At 40.7% G+C, this 20,728-nt stretch overlaps 3 protein-coding genes across 6 annotated transcripts in view; 1 reads left to right on the top strand and 2 right to left on the bottom strand.

Moving 5' to 3' along the window:
* LOC137182751 (zinc finger protein 536-like) overlaps positions 1 to 5,030 on the bottom strand; it is a 28,561-nt gene extending 23,531 nt beyond the window's left edge. For 2 of the 3 annotated variants that reach the window (XR_010928368.1, XM_067589195.1), the window contains exon 1: positions 4,712 to 5,030. The gene's annotated coding sequence lies outside the window, so the exon portion shown is untranslated. The remainder of the gene's footprint in view (positions 1 to 4,711) is intronic. The other variant, XM_067589193.1, reaches the window with a different exon arrangement.
* Positions 5,031 to 8,037: 3,007 nt separating this feature from the next.
* Positions 8,038 to 15,139, bottom strand: uri1 (URI1 prefoldin like chaperone). Its single transcript, XM_067589188.1, has 11 exons — positions 14,767 to 15,139; positions 13,634 to 13,668; positions 12,396 to 12,474; positions 11,987 to 12,122; positions 10,667 to 10,758; positions 10,502 to 10,565; positions 10,216 to 10,411; positions 9,887 to 10,127; positions 9,602 to 9,753; positions 9,226 to 9,466; positions 8,038 to 8,686 (listed from the first exon to the last, which is right to left on the bottom strand). Exons 1-11 carry the CDS (start codon positions 14,836 to 14,838, stop codon positions 8,498 to 8,500), a joined length of 1,497 nt encoding a protein of 498 aa, XP_067445289.1. The 5' UTR covers positions 14,839 to 15,139; the 3' UTR covers positions 8,038 to 8,497.
* zgc:112052 (protein C19orf12 homolog) lies at positions 15,123 to 19,061 on the top strand. 2 transcript variants are annotated; one of them, XM_067589192.1, is made up of 3 exons: positions 15,123 to 15,206; positions 17,933 to 18,093; positions 18,319 to 19,061. In XM_067589192.1, exons 2-3 carry the CDS (start codon positions 17,934 to 17,936, stop codon positions 18,582 to 18,584), a joined length of 426 nt encoding a protein of 141 aa, XP_067445293.1. In that variant the 5' UTR covers positions 15,123 to 15,206; position 17,933; the 3' UTR covers positions 18,585 to 19,061. The 2 variants fall into 2 exon arrangements, with proteins under 2 accessions (XP_067445293.1, XP_067445292.1); XM_067589191.1 differs by lacking the exon at positions 15,123 to 15,206 and adding an exon at positions 17,246 to 17,467.
* Positions 19,062 to 20,728: the final 1,667 nt, after the last annotated feature.

Raw genomic sequence — 20,728 nt, 5'->3', positions numbered from 1 at the left:
CAGAACACATTTATCATTGCTTTACACAGACTTTAAATAACAAATTGTTTGCATTTGTGCAAAAACTTTAAGTGACTAAGTAAAGTGTGCAAAAAAAGCAAACTTGCAGTATTGTAACCGCATTACGGTGTGTGCATGCCTGTTTGTCATAAATAAACTTTGCATTCATGAGGCTCCTCTGATGGTTTCAATAGTGCTCACACACTGCGCCTGAAGACGAAGGAAATACACACACTGTCCCCTTAACTCTCCCTCATCATACACATACAAAGACACCCATTCTCACATTCTGTCTCTCTTTAATACATACACCCATGCACAAGCACACAAACACACGGGCACGTGCGTATAGAATGTATTTTAAATCACTAATGTGTAAACAGTTGCTCTTGTTTGCACAGACCACCTGTTCTTTCTGGACACAAACAAAGCTTTGGCGTGCGATGGGGTGTGTTAACAGTGTGGGGTGCGTAGGGGATGCCTTGCACAAGAGAAACCTATCCACATGGTGTAGGCTGCATCAGATGGTTGGGCCCTGCAGGACAGCAGCCAGCTCCAACAGAACTCACACAGATCTCAAAGAATTGAGCTTCTTCAGTCCGCAACATACTGACATGTTTTGCTTTCTCTAAAAGTACAACTTCCCCTGATAGAGAAGAAAGGCAGGATTGCCGATGCAAACTCTTGTCGCTATATAATTCAACTTAACAGCACTTCTGCCTGAGTCTGGATGATTTTGTTTTTACATTCATCTGTGACAATGCTCAATATTTGCAGAGCTGCAAAAGAGATGGCAAAAAACGGAGGAGAAACTAGATGCGTCTACTTTCAATTGCTAAAGCACTCGGAGGCACTAAAACAAAAGTCATTAAACGAGTCATCACAAAATCACAGCAGGAGCCTGGTAATGCCACTTACAGTATCTCATTAAGCTATGGCATCTACAGGAAAAAAAAAAACTGACAAACAAAGAGCATAATCCAAGGCACATTAACTGGGCTGATAATTCAATGAACTCTCATTTGGCAGCCATCTTGCCCTTGTGATGGTCTTTTTTCAGCCGCAGCAGCGCAGCACAGACCCCTCATGAAGTTCCTCTCTCTCTCGCCCCCAGCTCTCTCTCTCTTTCACACACACACACACACACACACACACACACACATATATAATCTTCCGCTCTCTCTCTCTCTCTCTCTCTCTCTTTCTCGCTCTCTCTCTCTCTCCCGCGCTCTCTAAAACAACAAAACATCCACCATTAGACAACGGGGTACCAGCGTAATTAGAAAATGACTTCCTTTGCAATCCTAGCTAAGTAGTTTACACACTGTAATTACAGGGACAAAATCATCTTTTCATCATTTCACTGATTGAGCTCATCAACCCAGTGGGATCCCAGGACTGTGCTCAGGCAACATCTGGGCTAAGAGAATTAGCCCTTAGTTTAGCGGGCCTTACCATAATACATCCATGGCCCTTACACAGTTGCAAGCAGCGCTGCATGAACACCGGACACACACACACACATTTCCAATTGAGACTGCTTTCGGTTTGGGTTTGGGTGTCTTATCAAGCGGCCCTCGTTAGCCAGCGCGGTAAAAACTGACACATTTCAGTACAACAGGAGAGAATTCAGGAGGAGGGCAAGGTCACTGCACAGTAACTATCTCTATTTCCCACACTTCCAAAAACGCCACAGCATACTTTTACTCCCCTTCAGCTCGCTCCTGAATTGAAGCATTGAAGATTGACCTTGGATGCACGACAACATGCCTTTTCATTGGGAGCTCTGTTTACTCTAATTCTCTGTGTGCCCTGAGCCTTGACTTTCTAACAAACACATGTGGTCCTGGAGTTGAAGGTGAAGTGCTTTTGCTCGTCTCTGTCCTGTGGAAGGCCTCTGCCTCTGTGTGTTGGCAACAGAGGCAAGTGTTTAATGTGGCAGCTGTTAGCCTCGTGGATTTTCACTAATCACTCTCTCCTGATTACTCTGATGAGTGTATGATGCTCTTAAATAATCAACCCGCAATGAAAAAAAAAAAAGAAAAATAATTATCATCATCTCCCTAAGTAGTGCAGCTGCACCCGCCCGCAATAATTACAACTAGAACAGGGCGCCTTCTCTCGTCACTTACAACCACTTATTATTAGAGATAACGCTAATTGGTGCAGTGGTGGGCGACAATTCTTCATGGGGTTCATCATAAAAAGCTAAACCTTGAAAGTTATGGCACATTAGAGGTCTTAAAGCCAAGGTATGGTATTAAACATTGCATGCTGAGACGCGCCGATAATCTGAGCCAGGGGAGTAGTAGACGTCCTATCAGTAGCCCCTTGGTTGCCTCGCTGCCTTGCCCTCACTCCACCCTTCCCCCATTTCTGGTATCAGCCTGGCAGACACAATTAACATTTTCATAAAAACAATTCCCTGCCTCCAATAGTCCAATGTAATTTGTTTTCCATCTCTGTTCATTAATCATTGTTTAAATCGGTGAGCCATCCCCTCCACTCTGCCATCTGCACTCAGCTGTGTTACAGATATGACACCTTCCCCCTTAATGGGAGTTGACAGCCAAGAGAGGAGGCCTGTGGAATATAGCTTCCTGCATGTGCACTTCCACCTCACATACTGCCAGCAGGTGAGAGAGGGGTATTTAATGGGTTCTGATTAATCTCAAAGGCAAACAGCATTACACTAAAACATTATACCACATGCAACACGACAGTGCAGTACTGTATATACACATAGCCTACTACAGAGCAGTGAGAAAAGATTGCAGCCGCTGTAATAACTAGACCAAAACTCATGCAGACATGCTTTATAACAATGGCGATGCATTCCACATTTTGTCGAAGTTGTCGAGTGTTTTTTTTTTTTCTCTCCTCTAGTTAAATTAGTGCAGTGTTCCTACAATATGCTATTGTTTTCCTGGAATTGGGAGCAAGGTTATTAATTATTCACTGTTGTGTTCTCATATGAGGGGGCTATGCTTTTCACTGTATTGCCTCATAGCTCAAATACTTAGGGCCATGGTACTCGGGCAAATTTCATGAGGCAACATCACAGAGATATTATTATCACAAGGCAGACACTTAGGAGATTCAAAGTTTCCTGAAGAGTTTGAATGATTGGAAAGGTTCAGATTTTCTCTGATAAGATTTCAAAGATCCAGGATTTCTGCGGCCCGTGTGAGAAAGACAAATCCAATAACTTTTGCCTCACTTTTTTTTTTTCTCTTTCAAGTGATTTTAAGCCTAAGTCTAAATAGCTTAGGTATTTTTGGGGGGGGGAAATCCTACTCAATGTGGTGGTAAGTGGGTGCCAAAAAGTTCATCTGGCCTGTTGATTTCAGCATGGATTACAGATATTCAAATCATGTGCCTCATGTTCAAACAAGTGCCTCTATCAGGGGAGAAAGTTGCCAAGCAGAGCTTTGTCATGTAAGCTGTATGAATATATGGCGGCATAATGAGGAAACGGCTGTGACGATACATTTAATACAGTTTCATCCACTCTCCCTCCCTCCGCCTAATTTCCTCTCAATTATGATGATAATTTCAAATCCCCCCTTGCCCCCCAGTCTCCATACAGGTCATAGTTTTACATTTAAAAAGATGGTGTCACCTGAATACAGCCCCCCCCCTCCAAACACACACACACTCCCTCTCCCAATTTATTTTTTTTTTAAATCAGAAACTGTGTCACAGCAAGCACATGGTCCCAGTTATAAAACGCTTCGGTCAAATGCCACCAATTCTTTTTTGGGGTGTTTCTAACAAGGACAGCAGCAGTAGTAGTAAATGATGTGTATATTCAAAGCTGAATATTTCATGTTGATTGATCGTACTGACTGCCACCCACCTGCTCCTCCTCCTGTCCCACCGGAGCTGGCATGAGGAGAATTCAGTAATTGAGAAGAGCAGAGCATGGTCTCTCTTTGCTCACATATGACAGATGGGGCATCATCGCTTCAAAGGAGAGCATTTGGAAACAGGAGGAAGGGGGGCAGAGGGTGAGGGAGGCTTTGAAAGTGGCTCTGTACAGGTGACAGTAAAAAAAAAAGGTTTCAATACCTAAAGCATGGCCTCTCAAAAAAAAAAAAAAAAAAAAAAAAAAAAAACTGTGTTGAAGCAATAAAGGCTGCAACTTTAAAAACCTGTGAATGGTGTCATTCATTTTAGGCAACTCGTTGTCTTTAATAAATATGGAGGAATTTAAATATGCAGAAATCTTGCATCATGATTCTTAGTCACAACCACATAACTTCTTTAATCCATGTTTGAATGGGATGTGGTGTATCATTTTTATTTTTTGTGACGAGACATTAATAAACACTGAATAAAAAATATCTAATGCGCTCTGAAATAATCTGATATGATGGAAGGTCGTATAAACATCGTGGAATATGTTCATGGTCCACTGTACACAAAACATTTTCACAAATAAACACCCCGGACACACACACTTGCTGTTTTCCACACTCAACACATAATTATAACTCGTTTAATTTTTATAATAATTGAATTCCATTGTCACCTTTTTGTCCTCGCTATTACTTTCTTTTTCGTCAAAAAAAGAAAAGAAAAGAAAAGCCAACAGTAACATCTCCGGCAAACGCATGTCTATCAGAATCCGACTCGTCAGAAACTTAAAGTCAATCACTTTTCACAAATAACTTGAGTAAATCTTCAAAAAGCGGCAGTGATGTCTTACCTGTCCGATTCGAGGCGCGGAGGACACGAGGTGACAGCTGGAGTTCAGAGGAGAGTGATGTTGAACTGGATGACTGACTGCTGACTGACGGACTGAACGCTTCACACGCTTTTATCATAAACGCCCAGCACACAGTCGGACCCAGATTTCCTCTTGAACTGCCGTTTCCTCTGAAATCCTGAAAGGCTTTCACCAGACGAAGGCAGCAGTGCGCTTTGCTGTGTTGTATTTCCAGTTTGAAGAAAGAGGTAATGAAATCTTATAAAATTACTCGGGATACTTCGACATGTCCGGAAGCCGTATGTCTCCCTCATCTGGCCGCTGGTGTGTAAGTGTAACAGACTGGCACCGTGCGTAAAATGTGCACTGGCGCGTCCAAGACGCAGACCTCGTCAGTCCTTCCTCTGAGATGCATGTATTTGAACGTATTATGTGGTATTATGGATGTCAAATTCGGTATGGTGATTAACTGCAAGAGTACTTTTATGTTCTTTGAAAACTTTCGTGAAAGCGCGATGGATTCATTATCTTTAAACTCTTTATAGACAAAAATCATTTTCGCGCAAACATATTTTTACACACGCTGGCTCTGTGTAATGTGTTGTATTGTATTGACTAACACAACAGCTGCTTATGGACCCAAACTGTTTGTTGGCATATAAGGGAACAAAGGATGACTACGTCAGTGATTCAGCATTTTAGTTGGTAAATGGCTCTATTAAGGAAGCTAAATTGGATTCTCTAACATCTATCACATTTCTGCCACCCATCTGACCTTCACTGTTGATCATCCTCCAAGAAAGTGAAGAGGAGCTATCTTACTTCAAATATGTCAATGCATTCCAAAAATATTCTTCTCAGAAATTCTTACACATAATACACTTTTTTTTAAAGCAAATAAAAACTGAGGACACCAACACAGCAACAGGTCCTTGGTGGTTCAGAGAGAAAATGTTGGATCAGGTTCTTTTTTATTTTTTTATTCTGTGCTCTTTTTGTATTGAAATTAAAAAGAACATCATGAGGTGAAAGTTAAAGCAAAATACTTTTTTGAATGATTTATATTGAGTTTTTAATCCACCCAAAGACACAATAAACATTTAAACAGCAAGAACGAATATTTTTTAACATTTGGTAGAAATTGGTTTGAGTTGAACTCGAGGACAGAAACAGCAGTGTGATCATCCAAGCTGTGACATCACCATGGATCACCTGAACACTTGTTTTCACTTGTGATTTCCACCTCAGGTTCATTAGACTATGAACAAAGAAACATCTCCTCTTATAGGCCGTGAGTGTAAATGATGTAGATACCTTGTAGCTGGATCTTTAGCATCATATGTTCAAATAGCAGTTAAGCAGATATACTGGCTGCTGTTTAATCCGTTTGTCTGACATTCGCAGCTAAGTGCAACTCTTCCTCTCCCCCTCTCAGGCCCGAGCACCTGTCTGGACAACAATACCTGCTGGAATCCTTCATCACACAACTCTTAAAATCCCTCTTAATCCCTGAAATGTAGATCTCGCATGTGTGCTTGTTCCAGCCCATTACATAGTTTGTATGCTAGATTTCTTTGAAATGTAGTTCTGCTATGTTCCAGCATATACCTTCACAGCTTAACCCACATAAATCCATTGATCTGTGTCTCACCAACAGAACGCTAGCATGTTAAGCATTGCCTAATCTGTCTCATGTTACCTGGATTTTCATATTGGAGGAATAATCCTGATGAAGGGGGGTGCAGGGGGGGGCAGAGTCACCTCAGGACCTGTTTAAAAGCTTCTTATCAGAGACCTGCACTCCCACCATTTAACTAAAAGGGGAGTGATAGCCTTTCAGCTCACAAGCCGCAGCTTTAATTAAAGCAGCTCGGTGGGAGACGAAGTACAGTGGTGTCTATAAGTGGCCCCCACTCAAAATCAAAATCATGTCCAAAACAATACAGTTCAGTCCCTAAGGATGGTCTTTTCCAGTCCTCTATAAAAGCAAAACCATGTCTTCCCCTATAGGGTTAAAAGAAATTAATCTGGGCTCAAAGTGATGGTTGTAAGCAACTACAAAGAGTCAGAGACAATTCCAAACTGTCAATGAGCTGTAAAATGAATAATTAGTCACACTAAATTGAACCAAAGTCAACTTTTAATATTTTTTTTTTCAAATAGTGGTACATCTGTTTAGAATTAGCAAAGTAATCGTAATAATAGCTCTAAAAAATGTTTTCTTTATTTTTCAAAGTAGTAAAGTGATATGGTGCTGAGTTAAAGTTTGGTATGTTGATTGTCGCTTGTTGTCTTTTTATATTATCATATATGAATGAAGAAAACATACATGAGAATCAGAATCAAGTTACGGTATCTCACTATGTCTTGTGATGTTTGTTTCAAATGAAAAAAGAACAGCCATGCAAGTCACCACTCTTTGCTCTTCCTTATCCTGAAACTAGACTTGACAAAGTTTCAGGTCATGTTTAAGTGCATGAATGGTCAGAAACCATTCAATGCAAATAAAAAATGCTACTTTTTCCAGGTTAAAGTGGTCAACTAGAGCATGTGAAACATTCCACCACCATGTTGTCCTGTTTGTTAGCTCAGATTTTAAGTGTTTTGCATCTCGATCAGTGATGCCACAGAGGGTGTTTCCCCACTGTCCATATATCCACTCATAGAGCAGGGCAGCAGTTTTGTGCTGTATGTGTTTCAGTGAGGATTCTCCTCATGTAAGCTGACTGACTGCAGCCATGAACTATAGACTTTAACCTCTAAACCAGACTTTCTTCACATCTTCAGCAGCTCAATTTTGATGTTTTTGAGCCCATGCTAAGCTTGATTTGTTGCCAGAGAGGTTGGCTTGGATATTTCTTCTCTCCCATTAAGGCTGAACTTTGACTGCACTTTTACTAACTGGAGTGAGCATTTTGTGTTCAGCTGGCATTACAGCATTGATGAAATGTTATTGCTCCCTTAAATGTTTGGCTGCAATTTGACGCAGGGATGGCTCTTCAAATTTTAATGTACAACTGGGGTAACAGTGATTCCTAAAAGACCATATTAGCTCAGACAGTGTCTGGTAATAGCTGTTTAAAGACCAAAACAATTTACAACAGGTATCAGGAGCAAAAATGTTTGACTATTATACACTATTGCTATGCAGTGTGATGACAATTTGAGAAAACCTTTCAAAATAGTTTATGATTAAAATATTCTGATGCAGAATAAAGACTTGTCAGCAAAACACAGTCTGCAGAAGAGCAACCAAACAGGGATCCATCCCTTCAGGGGCAGAACAAGATAATATTTTCTTACAAGGAAGGAAAAGGAAACAAGACTTTTAGCCAAAATCATTTATTTTCCTTTTTGTTTCCATCAATAGTCTTTTTGTCTTTACATAAAGCTTGTCACAAAGGAATACATACATTCATTAGGTAGGTCAGGAGAAGTTAAAATGATAGCTAGCTGGTACCTGATTCTGTTTAATAATCAATACTTGAAAAGAAACAGAAAAGGCAACTCATCCTAAGTGGCGAAGCCTACAGTCTTACCTAAACTGGTAATAGCATGGATCAACAGAAAAGCAGTAGACAGGTAAACAGGACTTCTTAAAAAAAAACATGTCAGACAGCGATCAGCTAACACAAGCTGGAAAGACTGAGAAGAGATCAATCAAAGAAGACAAGTGAAAGAAAGGAGTAGAGGGGATGGTTTGTGGTTTGTCCAGTTGTAGAAAAGAAAAAAAAAAAAGAAAAAGAAGAAGTTATTGTGAATGATGGATATTTGCTTTGTTAACAGTCACTTCTGCTGCAACCTGGCAGCTTTGAACTTCGACACCCTTTTCGGAGGTTGCTGGGGCGGGGTGACGTCGGGCATCACCTCCTCTTGTTTCCTCTCCAGTATGGTGGGCAGAGCTGGTGGTGCGATGGTCAGATGGGGAACAGCTGAAGGCATCGGGTCTTTTTCTACAACTGTGCCTGAAAAGGCCTGCAGAGGAAAGAAAAAGCGAAAAAAAAAAAAAAAAGAAAAAAAAAAGAAAAGACACTTATGTTAACTTTGATGACTAATAACCTTCACCTCACAGAGACGGCAAAAGTGTAGGGTAATTGGTTATCAAGCAAGAGAGAGCATTAAATCCTCAGCCTCCCCTGAGATGAAAATAGTTGTTCCTGACGTCTCTGCTCTAGATGTCTTTCCTATGATGACCTTGGTGGCGGTGGCGGTGGCTTGAACATAGTTATCGGGTTAGACCTGATGCTCTGTGCCAGATAAGGACGTCCACAAAAGCGTTTAACCGTTTTCATCCTCTGTTTCTTTGTTCATGTTGCCTTTCGTGACTAACATTTAATCATCGTTCAGCCGTGCTCCACTCCCATTTTAACTTCTGTTGTGTTCTCATTAAGGGATCCGAGGCTCAAAGGTGTCATTTTCTTTAACTGCTTCCTAATATAGGTATATTGCAAAGTCTGCACTGTAGAAACATGACAAAGAAAACAATACCTAAAAGACGACCACGTCTTTTCTACCTCAAATCTGCTGGCGGGGTGCAGTGGCACCGTTGTCGGACTGTCCTCCTCCGTAATGCCGTCGCTGGTGTCGCTGTGCGTCGCCTCGTCGTGGCTGAAGCTGCGTCCGATCATCCGGCGCTCTTCGAAGTCCGCTGCGCTGCTCTCACTGGTGTCGCTGCACACGCTGTTCTCTCGGCTACGTGACTTTAGGATGGACTTCCTGGGGATGGGTTCCCCGTTCTTCACATCCACGAACAACCTGACAGAAATAACAACAACAACAAGCAGCCAGCATCACTAAAAGAGACCTTATTACGATATGAATGAATTTAGTCTGCGTGTCAGTAATTCCAAAGATTTGGTATACAGCTCAGCCCTAATGTGTAGTTGTCACCTGTAAATGTCTGCTGGTGTTATGATTTTATGAAGTTCGTGATGAGAGTGTCCGTTATTGTGGCCGTTCTTCTTTTTCCTCTTCGAATGTTCCTTCTGTTCTTTCCTTTCGCTGAACTTCAACGTGGTGTTTTTTCCCGTGTTTATCCTCACCTAAAAACAAACGACAAAGACAGATTTGAAGTGAAACAAGGGAAGGAGGAAAGGATAAAGAGAAAGTTGCCAAAACAAAACTGACTTGCAGGATTATCTGTAAAATGCTGTAAAAGTTATTTGTCACTCTGACCTTCTTGGGTTCGACTGTGTGGGAGAAATAAATGGTTGGCAAACAGTTGCCTTCCTCTTCCTCGTCGTCGTCTTCTTCTTCTTTCATGTCTCCGCTGGGTGACGTTTTACTGTGGGGCACGGAGCTCCAGCTTGGCTTCAGACTCAATCCGTTTACTGGAGGAGCAGCATCTCCATCCTTCTCCTCCTCTGAGGAAGAGGATGATGTGTCCTCACCGTTCATGTCTGCGTTATCGGATAATCTGGAGAAAAAAAACCAAACATATACATTTGAATTACTCACATGTGCAGTTATAACTTTCAACAGTTTCACAGAGAGTGTTCATGTACCTGTCCCGCTCATCCTGGAGCTCCTCCAGTTTCTCCAGTTCATCCAGTCTAGCCCACAACTCCTCCTTGGTCATGACGCTTTTTATGCCTGTTCCATCTCTGTCCTCTCCTTCATTCTCCTCATCCTCCTCTTCTAGATCCAACACCGCATCCACTTTAGGCTTAGAATTTGGTTTGTGGGCTATTCTTTGTTTTCCTGTTGAGGCAGACAACATGAGAGAGAACTTTCTAACATCTTTTCTTTCTGAGTTTGATGTAGAATCCATTTAAAGGCTGACAAAGATACCTTTGGTGGCAGTAGCGTCATTGTTTCCGACGTCTTCTCTGATTTCAACATACTCCCCTTTAGTCTAAAGCAGAAGCAAAGTCAATACATTTGTTCTGTTCACAATCCATTTATTTCTTATGCGATATCTTATTTGTGAGACAACTTTGAAGTAATGCAACATACGGTTGACATGGTTTCCAAATCCTTTGCCAACCCAACTCTGGCTTCAAAGTTTTTCATCGTCTTGGAGAGATCATCAATTTCACTGGTTACATCTGCAGAAAACGGTGAAACATCATCATGTTGTGCATTCTGGGAGATGGGGACAGACTGACAAAACCTAATGAGCAAAAAAACAGGCTGCAAGCCAACAGAGATTTAACTAAAACATTTAACATAACACTGACAACCGACCACTAAAGAGTTAAAATCCTAAACAAGTTGAGGGGAGAAAAAAAAAGAAATTTGAAAAATGATGACACAAACAGTTCATAATATCTTCTGCCCTGAATACTACTCCGGATCATTAAATCTTCACAACAATTAAGCCCTTTTACTAATAGCAGCAGAGGGCCCTTGTTTCCATGGCGATCGGGAGCCCCTCCAGTCAGTGCATCAACTGGAAGTGAGGAAAGGTTAAACACAGAAGGCCTGACAACTCAGCCGCTGTCTGACACATTTCAGCTAGCTATGTTTGTATTACAGCATTTAGCTCTGTAATAGCGGGGTGGGCAGGGTCAGAAGATTGGTGGGGTGGGGAGGTGGAGGTGGTGGTGGTGGTAGTGGTGGGGGGGTGTGGGAGGAGAGGGGGGGGCAGACGGCTGCGGATGGGCTGTGGCAGCACATTTCTGCTTCACTAAACACTCTAATAATGTTCACATCAGAGATCGTTACTTGGGCCTATTTGACTCGATATGAGATTTTCAGACCTAGAATGAGCAGGAAGGAAAACACACAGGGCAGTAAAGCAACATATAGCCTGTGTTGCAATAAACAAATCATTTCCTGAAAAAAGTTCTTGCACTTCATCGGACAATAATGTTGCGTAAGACAGGATCTGATTTGACTACATGAAAGGCAAAAGGCTATAAAACGCTTATCACAGGATTTGCAACAAAAGCCCTGACAGTGGTGAAACAAGTGCAGTGAGTGAGTGCTGCAAAAGTGTCTTGCAGATGATTTCACATGTGAAATAAAGTACCTTGCCTTTGTCAAAAATCATGCATGCTCCAGCATGTACAGTACAGTTATCACAAGCAGCATTACAGTTTCAATCTAGGAGATATCTTTGCATGGCGCAGATATTAAGAAAAGTTTCTCCTAGTGAAGTGGTGAATCACGGCAAAGCTAAAAGTTCTTTTGGCCCCTACAAGCTATCTAGATTGGTGCAGCAGCTCCCTCTGTTGGACAAAGTAGAGCAGTGTTGAGTTTCTCTATTTAAAATGAAACAATGCTTTCTGTTATCATAGAGGCCAGGTAACCATCTCTTCAAAACAGACTCACAATTCATCCTGTGGTCGACAATTTTCTGAGCCTGCTTGGCGGAGCACTTGGAGAACCAGTTGTCACCGAGCAATACCGTGACCTCGTTTGTGTGCACCAGCTTCCCAGGCATGAAGGCCAAAGGGCCAAACGGCACCTGTTTATAGCACAGCGGATGGAAAAAGAGCAGACAGAGAACCGGTTGAAACAAAGCAGATGGCAGAATGCGGACATGAAAGTGATATAAAGAAAGAGATTTTAGTGAAAGTGGTGAAAAATATATATTTTTAGGGTCTGCTTCTGCAAAGTTAAGAATACCAGCCCAGCTCATGACACTGGAATTGACCCTAAAACTGACCCATTATAAACAAGTTGTGTAACTGTATGTGTGTTTTCTCTCCTGGGTGTTGTAAATAAGGTTAACACTCACCATGATGTCATAAGACAGTTGATCGGGAAGAGTTGTGAGCCGGTCCTTCAGGGCTTCGTAATCACCTGACACCTTCTTCCTGAAAAATCATGGATAGACAATAACGTTAGGCCAACAATTCAAGTAAACAAATCACATCTGTTTCTGAAGCCATTGTTATCTAGTTTTGTTTGTTTGACTTATTTTGGGATGTTAAGCAGAACAATGGAAAGCAAACCACAGCGAGGGAATAATGGGGAAGTCCCAGTTTCCCTGTCAGTGGAGACGAAGGGCTTGTTGACTAAGTGAGATGTTGCAGTTATTCATAACTTTTAATGCCTTTGCCAACATTTATAGGTATACTGGTGAAAGAGGAATGCACCGTGCTTCCAAAAGCCCTTATTTAAGACTTCATCTCATTGGTTTTCCTCACTGGTTGCTCTACTGCGCTCTTCTAAAACCTCTGAGACCGCAACTTAAATACAACTTATGATGTTTTCAAGTAGTCAAACAGGAAAATGGACCCTTAACAAAGAGTATGATGACATCACACAACTCCCACCATGCTGCTAAGGTTGCCTGTGTACTGAAAATTCTCCTTCTCGCCATCACCAACTGTGTTTGGGAAGCAGGAATGAACCGGCCAATCAGAGCCTACTTGAAACAAATGCCTCTGATGAGTCAGGGAGTGTTTAATTTGTTGATTTTAACCAGAGTCGGCACTCTAAATGCAAAGCATCAATATTGCACAGAGTAACGCTCGCTTAATTGTGGAGGCAAAACTCACAATTATTATTACAAAATGGTTTGCGCAGTTGAAACGTGGAGCTATACCAACTGTGATTCAACCCAACACACAATCGTAACCCACAGGAAGGACGGAAGCTCGATTTTTGGGTGAAGTATCCATTTGATTTCCTTTTCCAATTGGTTGTACTCATAGATATGGACACACTCACAGACACACGAGTGCAGAGGAGCTGTTGCTGGTCCTGTAAAAAAACTCCTGACTTTGACTTACACATGATTTTACATGGCAGGACTTGTGCAGAATAGAAACACAGTTGTGTTCGGTGAAGTAAAATCACATTGAGCTTTTGAGTGAGTTTCTTTGCACAGACAAAGAGCCGTCATATCAGAACCTCTGTCCACCTGCTGCTTTTTGCCGCTTGATGCAACATCAGGATTTTATACAGTGCCGTCAAACGCAAGCAAAAATAATACCAACACTGTGCAACTGCTGAAAAAGTCATGCTTACCAGTGCTGAATCCGACTTTCACAGTCTTTCACCACCTGTTTTTAGGACAAATAATTTTAACATAAATCACACTGACAGTCTATAGATCTTCTACAGCCATGAGTTGAGCCTACAGAAGTTATAGGACAGTGATCACAGTGATAATCACCACAAGCAGATTCTCTACACATAAACATTTTATGATTAGTGCTTTTATTTGACTGCTACTACAGATATTACTATGCAAACACACAGATTATGAATATTTTGTCAAAGTAGAGGAATCATGCACTGAGAAACATACAAAACACCCAAGCAAAACAATGACACAGGAGGTGAAGACAAACACTACAGCTGGAAAAACAACATCCAAATGGTCAGGACAGCAGCACAATCACCCCTACACATCTCTACTCAAAATAGGCCTATTTGAATACTGCGCTGTAAAAGGAGTGCACCGTAGGAAAGGTTTCCACTCTGTCTGGTGTCAACTTTACACTGAGTTGTTAACCAAAAGGAAAACCAGACTTTTGTGACTTCCTGCCTGATTAACTCTGGCTTTACGTGAAAGTAGTGGAGGCCAATAGACCTACAAGTGAAACTAGTAGTATTGTTAGGAGCATAGAAGTGAAATGAAACCTTCCTTAAGGCAACATTTGTTAAACAGGAGCTTGAACATGTAGGTTAAGTCAGTGGTTCTCAAACTTTTTCACGTCAAGGGTCCCTGAACTGACGCAGATTAGACCGCCATCTGATATGATAGTTGCTTTTAAAGAATCTGTATGAAACCCATGACCAAACTAGTCATAAAGTCTCTCATTGTGTTACTTATGAATAAAATTATAGTGAAAATAAATTATCTTGCTGGGGACCCCCTGGAACCACCTCAAGGACCCCTGGGGGTCCCCAGACCACAATTTGAGAACCACTGGGTTAAGGGGCTGCAAGGAGGAAGCTTCTAGAAAACGAGAAGTCAACACGACAAAGTCACAACTTGTACATATTCTACACAGTACAATAAGTGCACAAGCGTCTACAGTTAGTGTAAAGAGCACTTCAGCAAACCCACTCGTGGCGCAAAGACCGCGTGGCTTTGCTAAACGAGACGTTGGTTGATCGCCAGCAAAGTGTTGAGTGTCATCTTGTAAAATTACCTTTTCGTGCTCCTCTCGCATCCTGACAACTCCGCCGAGATGCTCTATATCCATTTTACCTTTTTCAGCCATTGTCAACCCGCGTGCACAGCAGGAATCTGTGATGTGTGTGTGTTTTTTGACCCCGAAACAAAAGCTCAGGGTTTGTTGTGAGTCCTAAAGAAGTGTTTATGAATGCAGCAGCAGCTATTCCTGAGACCCGTTCCGGTATTATTCATCAATGTGGCAGTGGTTGTTATCCACACTTTCGGAAGTGATACCATCTCACACTCTCATTTCAGGATTTCTGCATTATTCCCAAAAATATCCACGGTTTTAATAATCCCAGGGCAAATATTCCTCGTCACTCTCGCTGCGCCATGCACCTCAGACCGACGTCAAGATCCTGGAAATGACTACAGAACATCCGGTCTGGTTATTCAACATAAAACAGCTCATTGGTAGGTCGCTGTTTTCAGTATGTGTGAGGAACCTCTTTGTGCCAGACTCCCTCTCTCTGCAGGAGTCAGGTGGAGTCAGGGAGTTTGGGTTTGGTCTTCCACCGTGTTAAGATTGGTTGTATTTACTTTAATTTCCCTTTTAATTGTGTAGAATACACCTATTTTTAGTTACAACTCGTGTAGTCTCCCCTCCTTTGTACAGCCTTGAGTCGGGTTGTGACAAATTATAAAATACTAACATAAAACATAGATAAAGAAAAAAACCAAGGGATGAACAGATGTAAGCCAGTAATTGAATTACAATACAGTAACAAAAATATCACACTGTAAAATTACTCCAAGTAAAAATTCTGTGTTCAAAATTTTATTATTGACTCCCATTCCTCCCTCTCTCCAAACAGTGTATACAGTATTCTTGTACTGGAATATTACATAGTCCTGTTTGCTGTGTGGTAATTTGCTTACACGCTGAAATTAATTAAGGACTGAAGCAGGACCCACCATAAGCCTGTGTTTCCATATTCCAACACAAAATTACAATTTAGTAAGTGGCCACAAAACAACTGCCAGATAGTGAGTTTGGCACTTTTGAGGCCCCTAGGTTGGGGACCCAAGGCAGTTGCCTGCTTTACCTGGTTTGCAGTCAAGCACTGAGTAAAACTACTCAAGGTATTGTCAACAAAGTGTACAAAATATTTAAAAATTAAAAGTACTCATACAGAATGATTCCATTTTTGCTGTTTATAATTATGGTATTATTGCATCATTTAATTCTTCTTATTGATGCTATTGATGATATGATTGTGTAAGCAGCATATAATTTTGTACTTCATTAAGTGTGACTTAATTTAAATTAAATTATATGCAATTACAAGATGGTCACGTATGTTGTGTGTAAATTGTTAATATGCAAAGTAACCAATAAATGTAGTGGAGTGAAAATTAAAATATTGAAGTCTCAAATGTAGTGGAGTAGATGTACATATGAAGTAGCATAAGACCGAAGTACAGTAAAATTGTACTTATGTGCAGTACTTGAGAAAATAAAATTGGTTTCATTTTACCACTAACTCGCTCGCTTCCTCGCTCTCTTATTTTGAAGACAAAATATTAAAACTTCCGTTTTCTAGCCGTAACAAGCGAGCTTGACGCAGCTGTTTCTCTGTCTCCCGGTGTACTCTGGGTAAATGTGGACGAATGCACAAATGTAAACAATCGACATAGCCTACTTTAAGCAGCTAAAATCCTGCTGCAGCTACACAAACACAGCAACGCAGTGACAAGCACAGCCATTTTCAGACATGAATGTATTTGAAAACTAGGACAGGGTTTCCTCCCCATGTGACCCGGTGGGTTTGCCTTTGGTTGCACAAACGTCGTAGTTACAGACAACCTTTATTCACACACACACATGCACATAATAGCCCATATAGCTATCTGCAGAGATAAATTACATCACACAGCGCTATTGTGATGAACAAGTATGGTTTCAGAAAATAAATTTTCTATCTATGCTTCCAGCCCCCTTCTTGTTTGACGCTCATTGGCTGATTTTGTTGCTTTTAATTGTTGTCGGAAATATCACAATTACAAGTTCTTGCAATAGCAAAGAAAAGAATACCTTCAAAACATTAAATAATCCTTAATTTGCCCCTTAAAATATACTAAACAAAGATTGTTTGGTAAAAAAAAAATAAAATTAAAAGCCCTTACTTAACAAACTAAAGGAGAGCATCACACTTTTTTCAAATCTGTCTTAAAACAACAGTCAGGCACTCAAATAAACACTGAAATAGTTTTTTCTTGCCGTAATCATTCCTCTTGTTCATACTGATCATTAGAAGATTCCTTCATAATGCACTTATAATGTAAGTGATGGGAAAAACTGTGAACCAGTCCTTTAAGGGGAACCAATCCAAGTTACAGAGGTATGTGACTTTCTCCACAGTTTACACATTTGCTTTTGTTAATACCATTAGAATAAAGTTATCGTCATTCGTCTCAATCTCCTACAAAGCAAATCTGTTATGAAACATGTGATGAGCATTTTCAGTGACTTCCTGTCACAAGGTATCACTAGTAAAATTCGGGATTGTTCGATGGTCCCTGAACGTATCCTTTCTTTTGCTCCCATCACGCTTTGCGGCCATAGTCAAGCTCAGAAATCAGGTGTAGCCGACTAGGCGCAGCGCAGCTTCAATTACAATAACAGTGTTACATCAGCTGAGATAATATTGATGTGGATTTCATAACACAGCAAGGTATGTTTCAACGTTTACTGTTTGTTATCACAGCAGGCTTTGCCTCTTATAGTATTTTGTTTATAAAGAGGCTACAGATGACACTGTGTATCAGATGACACTGTGTAGCCTAGGTCCTGTGATGCTTTCTGATGCAATCAGGTCTATTACACCATAAACTAGTCTAATCTGTAGATAATTGCATTAGCAAACATATAATTATGTGCCACGGTATTTAATAAATTTATGATCATGATAGTGTGTATGTCAGTGTCATGTGATTTTTTTTTTAAAGAGCTATCAATTAACAACAGTTAGTTAATTGATAGCTCAGTTAGTTAATTGAAATTCAGCAGTTAACAATTAACCTGAATTTTAACAATTATATCCTACAATAGTTTCCTGATTTCTTATTCTATGCTAGTTGTTAAGTAGCTTACACTTACAATTTGTCATGTCTCATAAAGTTATAAATGTGATTCACAGTATGTGTCATCGAATCGATGATGTTATGAAGCTGTGTTGTGAGTTATCTGCCAATCAGCAAATCCAGACCACAGTGAGGGGCTCAGGGAAGGGAGCAGCAGCAGCTGGGGGGTTGGCCTTCGCTGGAGGGTTGGTTGGAGGTCCTCTTGGTATTGCAGTGGGTGAGTGGGAAAAAAGGCAACAGTTGTTTGTCTACCGTGTTGAAGAATATAAAATATGTACAGTCATCTTGGCTCATTTGTGACTGCTGGTATACTAGAATTTAGTGTATGTATTATGTTCGGTATTTACAAAAGCAAATGATTTATTGCGAAAGTCTGTTTCTATGTGGGACGGATCAATACAGTTACTTCATTTCACAAGTTTGAAACCCTCTGCCCCCGTAGGTGGTGCTGTCGGAGGTCTTCTTGGCTGCTGGCTGACCAGTGGACAGTTTAAACCTCTGCCTCAGATCATCATGGAGCTCAGTCCTCAGCAGCAGCAGAAGCTTTATGGTGATTTCATGGCCATCCTGGGAGACATTCAGTGGACAGATTTGGCTCAGCTAACGGCTTTGGTGATGGGCAACGCCGCCCTGAAGCAGCAGCTTACAGCCGCTCTCCTTGGGTATATCACCAAGGAGCTCCAAGCAGAGGTGCACTATGTGGATTAATGACTGTGGACACACTGGCTCAGGAGGATAGAGAGCCTTTGAAAAGAACATGAACTGTTTTTATGAAGCTGGACAGACTCTTAATTAAATGTGAAATCACATACTAATATTGCACAGCCATCACAGTCCTGGTAACAGGTAACACTGGTTAAAAGTTTGCATTAATGTGAATTCAAACAGCTGTATAACTGGATTAATTTATTATGTGAAGTGCACTTATCAGCTGAAGGATTCTTTTATTATGCCTACAATGGCACTGATAATCAAATCTGGCTGTAAAAGTTACCATGAATTAAGGTCTGACAATATAAAACTGGGGTACAAAGGGTACAAATTACCTATCATATATTAGACAGTGTGAAATATGCAGACTTTGTGTAAATGTATTAAGCACCACACTATTTAAGAGTAGGAATTTACCAGCATCTGTGCACAGTGTGGTTGACCATTTCATCAATAAAAACAAAAACAAATTTGTCACTGTTTCATATAGTAGTTATACAAAGTACACTTTGTTGCTCAGGATTACATCAATTTGTAATTCAACTGTAAAAAAAAAAAAAACAAACAAAAAAAAAACAGGAAATCTACATTTTCTTAAGACGTAACCTGGTGCTGGTCAAGAAGACTATCCATATCTGTTGATCTCAATCCCTGAACTGGTTTGAATGATACTTTTTGAGATTACCATTCCCTGCCCTCTCAACTGTTCTGTTTCTAAATGTTCCCACTGCCTCTGGTAGTTCACATGTGCCTTCTTGATGACGTTACTTGTAATAACTCAACTTCATATAACAATCAAACACCCCTCCATTCCAAACTGTGGAAAATCCCTGCTACTTCTAAGCAGATGTAGGAAATGTATTACCCCTATGCCAGGTTAATGAGGCTCCATCAAAGGCCTTCATTAGTATATAGTAGAATTCAGGCGAGGAAAGCTCATGTTTTAAAGTATATGTGAAACCCTCTATAATTCAGTGGCAATTAACCTGTTACAGTGTGCATTTCATATTTTTTTCTCCACAGTATGTCTGATTTATTCTGTTTTGCTTCCTTGTCTCCAAAGCACTTTGCTGATGCTAAACTTAGTGTGAAAAGAGAGAAATCTGGTGAGACAGAGTGAAAAGATGCAATGAGTGTCATAAAGTTGGAAATATCTCTTTATTAGTAGATACACATAACTTATGTCACACCCAACTCTCACAAAAATTTAAAAATACATATTACAGAGGAGAATTGAGGTAGAGATCCACTATTTATCACACAATGACTGTGTCATCCACTGAATTCATACGGTAACTTAGCTAGTGAAATATCGAAATGTGAAGTTATGTTACTCTATAAGTTACCAACCTACGTTATCAAACGTTAACAGCAACACGTCCGTTAACTGACTTTACCAGCAGCGAGCACCAGCTTTGGGGCTCCAGGCAAAACCAAACTCTACTGGGTGGTTTGTTGCTTGCAAAATCGGGACAAAAGCCCTGTAACGTCCGCCAATGGACATCATATTTGCTCAAAATAATGACACCTGCAGCCCGCAGCAGGGGACATAACCTGGTATGTAACCTCTCTGTTATGATGTGCTAATCTTCTTATCCTTATTGGTTTTTGGTTGGCGTCCAAAATGTCACATTACTGCCATCTACTGGATTTAAACTCAAATCTCCAATGACTGAATAAAATAATAACCCCTTCCCAACCATTCCCACTCTGCTAGCCTGTAACTTCTCCATTTTTCAGGTGTTTGAAAGAGACTTAAAGTTTCTCTCAGCAGCTGCTGAACACCTTCTCTAGAAACTCCAACAACACCCAGAAATCTCCCTGCTGCATCTACAATTATGTCAATTTCCTCAGATTTTCTTTCTACTCCAGCAGCACAATGAATTGCCATTGCCAAAAAGGCCAAAAACTTCACCTGACCCTACAAAAACAAAATTCATCATTTTTTTCTGGCTGATTTGCCTCCTTATAGCTTCTTGCGTCACATCAAAATATTTCTTATCTACTTCCTCATGCTTAAATCTCTTCTGAGGTCTAACCCTGATTATTTCTGCCTCCCTTATTCTCTTGAGACAGTTATCCTCCCATACTGCATGATTGCGAAGAAGACACTCTGGATCTTTTTTCACAGTTTCGTTCAC

Source organism: Thunnus thynnus, chromosome 5 (assembly GCF_963924715.1).
Source record: "Thunnus thynnus chromosome 5, fThuThy2.1, whole genome shotgun sequence".
Lineage (NCBI taxonomy): Eukaryota > Metazoa > Chordata > Actinopteri > Scombriformes > Scombridae > Thunnus > Thunnus thynnus.
This window is presented reverse-complemented; position numbering and strand designations above follow the sequence as displayed.

Coding starts and splice junctions, on each gene's coding strand:
- zgc:112052 (XM_067589192.1), top strand. CDS start 17,934: ATGTGTCATCGAATCGATGATGTTATGAAGCTGTGTTGTGAGTTATCT. Junction 18,094..18,318: donor TCCTCTTGGTATTGCAGTGG/GTGAGTGGGAAA, acceptor CTGCCCCCGTAG/GTGGTGCTGTCGGAGGTCTT.
- uri1 (XM_067589188.1), bottom strand. CDS start 14,838: ATGGCTGAAAAAGGTAAAATGGATATAGAGCATCTCGGCGGAGTTGTC. Junction 12,475..13,633: donor GAAAGTCGGATTCAGCACTG/GTAAGCATGACT, acceptor ATGATTTTTCAG/GAAGAAGGTGTCAGGTGATT. Junction 8,687..9,225: donor ACCCCGCCAGCAGATTTGAG/GTAGAAAAGACG, acceptor TTTCCTCTGCAG/GCCTTTTCAGGCACAGTTGT.